The sequence below is a fragment of the Brassica oleracea genome, chromosome C7, assembly GCF_000695525.1.
Source record: "Brassica oleracea var. oleracea cultivar TO1000 chromosome C7, BOL, whole genome shotgun sequence".
NCBI lineage: Eukaryota > Viridiplantae > Streptophyta > Magnoliopsida > Brassicales > Brassicaceae > Brassica > Brassica oleracea.
In genome coordinates, this window is record NC_027754.1 from 44,847,642 (window position 1) to 44,851,906 (window position 4,265).

General features: G+C 32.7%; 1 protein-coding gene across 1 annotated transcript; it reads left to right on the forward strand.

Moving 5' to 3' along the window:
* Positions 1-2,087: 2,087 nt before the first annotated feature.
* LOC106303769 (glycine-rich cell wall structural protein 1-like) lies at positions 2,088-2,462 on the forward strand (the record flags this gene model as incomplete). The annotated part of the gene is given in 1 exon segment (XM_013740086.1): positions 2,088-2,462. A coding segment is annotated over 1 exon segment (289 nt), but the record flags the coding sequence as incomplete, so codon positions are not given.
* Positions 2,463-4,265: the final 1,803 nt, after the last annotated feature.

The following is a 4,265-nucleotide window of genomic DNA, read 5'->3' on the forward strand; positions in this document are numbered from 1 at the left end:
TAAGATATTTATTCTAGATATGTAACGGTTGTTGCCTTCCTCTCTTTTTTCTTCTTCTTTTTCCATTGATAATATTTTCCAAATAGGAAAATATAAGTTTGTTCTCCCTTGGCCTTAACCCACGTGATCAACATGAGAGTGGATGATGGTAAGTCAATGTGCTCGTCATTACGATTGTGTGTGGAAGCTCTTATTGGGCCAGTTTTCTTCAAAGCGCAACTGGTACCACAATCGTTAGACCGTGAGTTGCCTGTCTCCAAGCTGTTGTCTTCCACAAGAAGAAACCTAATTTTCTGGAGAGGAACTTCATCTCCTGGATTCTATATCTCTTGGGCATCAAGTTTATGGCCGTAGAATTGAATCCTACCTTCATCATCATAAAGATAAAAGATTGGATCTCCAACAATTTTCCTGTAAACAATTTCTTCATGTTGACAAAAGAAGCTTTCGTAAGAGGAGGGACAAACATATAAAATCGCCATAGGATCAAACTTTGATTAAGAAACCAAAGTGTTGGCTCTGGTACCGTTGATTCTAAGAATACCCGAAAAACTAAAATAATACAAAAATCTTATTTAGATGGGCAAGGCCTGTCTAAATGGCCTCCTACATCCGCCACTGGTCCGGACAGTCAGATGTGTTAAGATGTATAATGTTTTGCTATCTAGTAGTCTTTGGATTTTAGTTTGGTCAGTTAAATTTAGCAAGGGACAACAAACAATTGGTTCTGTTATAATTTTTTAGTATGAAACTCGTTTGATATGAGAACAACAAAGCATTAAAGAGGTTAATAAGTGAACAATAAGTAAGGCCCAACGAACAACTATATGTTACCGGTTTCAGCCTGTCATTCTTAATATGCAGATGCATTATGCTACTGACCGAAATCTCGTGATCATTTATTGTTTTCACTGACCATTTATATTCCACTTGTTTGGGTGTGTAGCTTTCAACAAAGATTTTGACCATATCTATGGATCGGTTTGGCAAAAAAACTATCTATGGATCGTCCTTCCAAGTCCGTATGCCTAAATAAGAGACTCGTTTAAAACCCTTCTAAAATAGTATACAATAACAAATCAAATGTTTCGTATGTTTTAAGCTTGTTTTCTCTCAATGCATAGTTTAAAATGTGGAGAATTTTGAAACAAACTTTACAAAGCCTGTCACGATGCTTTAATTTCTTACACCCTTTTTTCGAGAAATACTAATTATTACGGGTTTACTTTGTTAATCTCCACATTACTCTTTTTGCCTTCCAACCTGTCAATTCAATGCATTTACATGCTCTTTAACTCTGGGTTTTGGGTACAGCCTCATGCTCAGCATGCTCTCATTTACTGCATTTGTATTTTGTATATGTATGTAATATACTATAAACTACCCACTATATACGTTGAGTATACGAGTCCAAGTTATTGCGTATTACAGATCGTTCGTTTATATGAGAATCATTATAAACACTTGATGTCAAGTGTAATGGTCTGCGTAGGAATGATGGCGCAAATCCTAATAGCGCCACATATATTTTACTAACAAACAAAGAAAGTTAATTAAAACGGGAAGGTTGATCTAATACTCTCTCTGTTTCAAAATACTTGATGTTTTAAGTGAATGCACAAAAATTAAAGCATGCATTTTTTTTCTAAAAGGTAACATTAAAAATATAAAGTAAAACTAATTCAACCAATCACAAAAATAACTATAAAATATTATTAGTGACACAATTTTCTATAAAACTAAAACTAATATAAAAATATCAAAACATCAAGTATTTTTAAACATTTTAAACTTTCCAAAACATAATCTATTTTGAAACAGAATGAGTATATTTTAACCCCATAGCTTTTGACACTGAGATTAAACCAATTCCAAAGTTACAATATCTTTCCCCATTTGTCACTTTGTAAGTCATAATACCCTAACTAATTTTATACATATAGAGTGGTAGAAAGTAAATTTACACGTGGAGGAATCTGCATCGAACAAATAAGAGATGAGATGTACCGACATTCATTTACTGCTTATCCATCTGCCACTCCATTGCCCTAATTTTAACCAAACATTCTCTTATATAAACCTCCCAATGTATTATGCACTCTTCACTACGAACTCTCTAGCTCTTCTTAACAGAAACACACAACAAAGTTAAGTTACAAAAGAGTAACAAGAGATGGCAAGTAGGTATTTAGCAGTGTTTCTTGTTGCTCTAACGGTGGTTCAATCCGTCACCGCCGCAAGACCGACCCCGGCCAAGAATGTCGGAGCTGGTCTTGACGACCAAAAGAATTTTGTTGCGTTTGCTGGAGTCGGTGGAGCTGCTGGAGCAGGCCTTGGTGGTGTAGCCGGTGGAGTAGGTGGCGTCGCTGGAGTTCTACCTGTAGGTGGAGTAGGCGGAGGGATTGGTGGTCTCGGCGGTGGTGTAGGTGGTCTAGGCGGTGGTGTAGGTGGTCTAGGCGGTGGTTCAGGTCTCGGTGGTGGAATAGGAGGAATTGGTGGTGGTTCAGATCTTGGTGGTGGTGTAGGTGGACTGGGCGGCGTAGGTGGACTCGGCGGTGTAGGTGGCATAGGCGGAGTTGGTGGCTTGGGAGGAATTGGCGGTGGAAGCGATTGCGGTGGCGTTCTTCCTCACCCTTGATGATATAAACGTTTATCGAGTGGTTTATATTTGTTCAGTTTATCATGTTGTTTTTCCCAATTTTATGTTTCAAGTCTATTTTTCATGCTGTTTGTTATTAATTTCTTGTGAGAAACCTTGTGCTATCAATAAATAGAGTATTTTTCGTGTGGAAAATCATGTTACTTTGTGCTCCAAGATATTCGATCATGTAACTGCAGTTTGCATGCATGAATATCAAACTTAATCTCGTTTGTAAAAGTTGACATATATATGTCATATATAGTGTTAATTTCAGCTGTTGAATTCCATTGTAAAAAAAAAAACAAAATATGACCAAGATATTTTTGTTGTCAACCATTATGGCCGGGATTCAGTTTTACAAAATTAGCTTATACGTTGTTATATTTAAGCATTTATTTACTTGCATGTTGCCAACAATGTACGGCTTTTAACCCAAATAAAAACAAACAATCGACAGCAAATATTGTTAGTTTAACCCTTTAAAAAAACAAAATCTTACTGGATTTGAAAGTTGTTGTATGTTGATACAATATTGTTTAAAAATTAAGAGGTTAACTAGATTTTATATTTTTTGTTTTACATTTTTTTAGAAATTTAATTTTCATATTTGTGTTTTTTGTAATCATATTTTTGTTTTTACTTCTAATTATATTTGTGTAAATTTTTTTTTTAAAAAATTATAAGTAATTTTTTTTTAATAATTGTATTGAATTTATGATGTTGCATAACTATACACTTGTACTATAGTCATTTGACACATTAATTTGGCACTTTATTCCTAAACAGTTATAACTTTTTCACAAAATAACAAAATATAGTTACAATTTTGTTTAGTAATTAAATAGATACAATTATATGTTTTGACTGAATTTTCATGAATTTATTTCATATAATGATAATAACGTTATTATTACATATAGTAATTTGTCATGCAATTAAAAATAAGTTTTGTAAATTTTGACCCAATGTAAATGAAAAGGCTCATTTTAGTTGTTAAAACCCCGTTGTATTTATTTAAAATATTGTGACTCATGGCCCAATTGTTAAACAAAAACCTAGAAAACCTAGATTTTGATCCGCGCTTTGTAAACCTGAGTTTATTTTTGAAATTAAGAAAAAAAATATATATGAATTTCTATATAAAATATTGTATAGGTCTACGCACATTTATCTGAAACCACTAAATCAGAACCGAATTCATAAATAATCAAGAAAAATCATATATATATATATATATATATATCACGACAGAACTAATCCGCAAACCCAAATTTTAAGAATAAAAATTGTATACCTACAAATATTAATTATATTTAATTATAATTAACCAAATATACCTAAAATGCTATTTATTAACCGAATTACTGGGATACTTTTTAATCCAAAACCCAACTCTATATTTATACTGAAAAATCTGGATTATTCGTTTTTTATATACATTATGCAAAATTATCCAGAAAACTGAACTGGAACCAATGTTTTGAAAATCGAACCGGATATTGATTTGTTATGCTTACTGGGACTGGTCAAACATGTTCAACCGGATTTTCAAAAATTTACAGAATACTTAGTTTTTAGTATATTTTAAATGTAAATTATAAATATGAACAGAAATAATATAAAT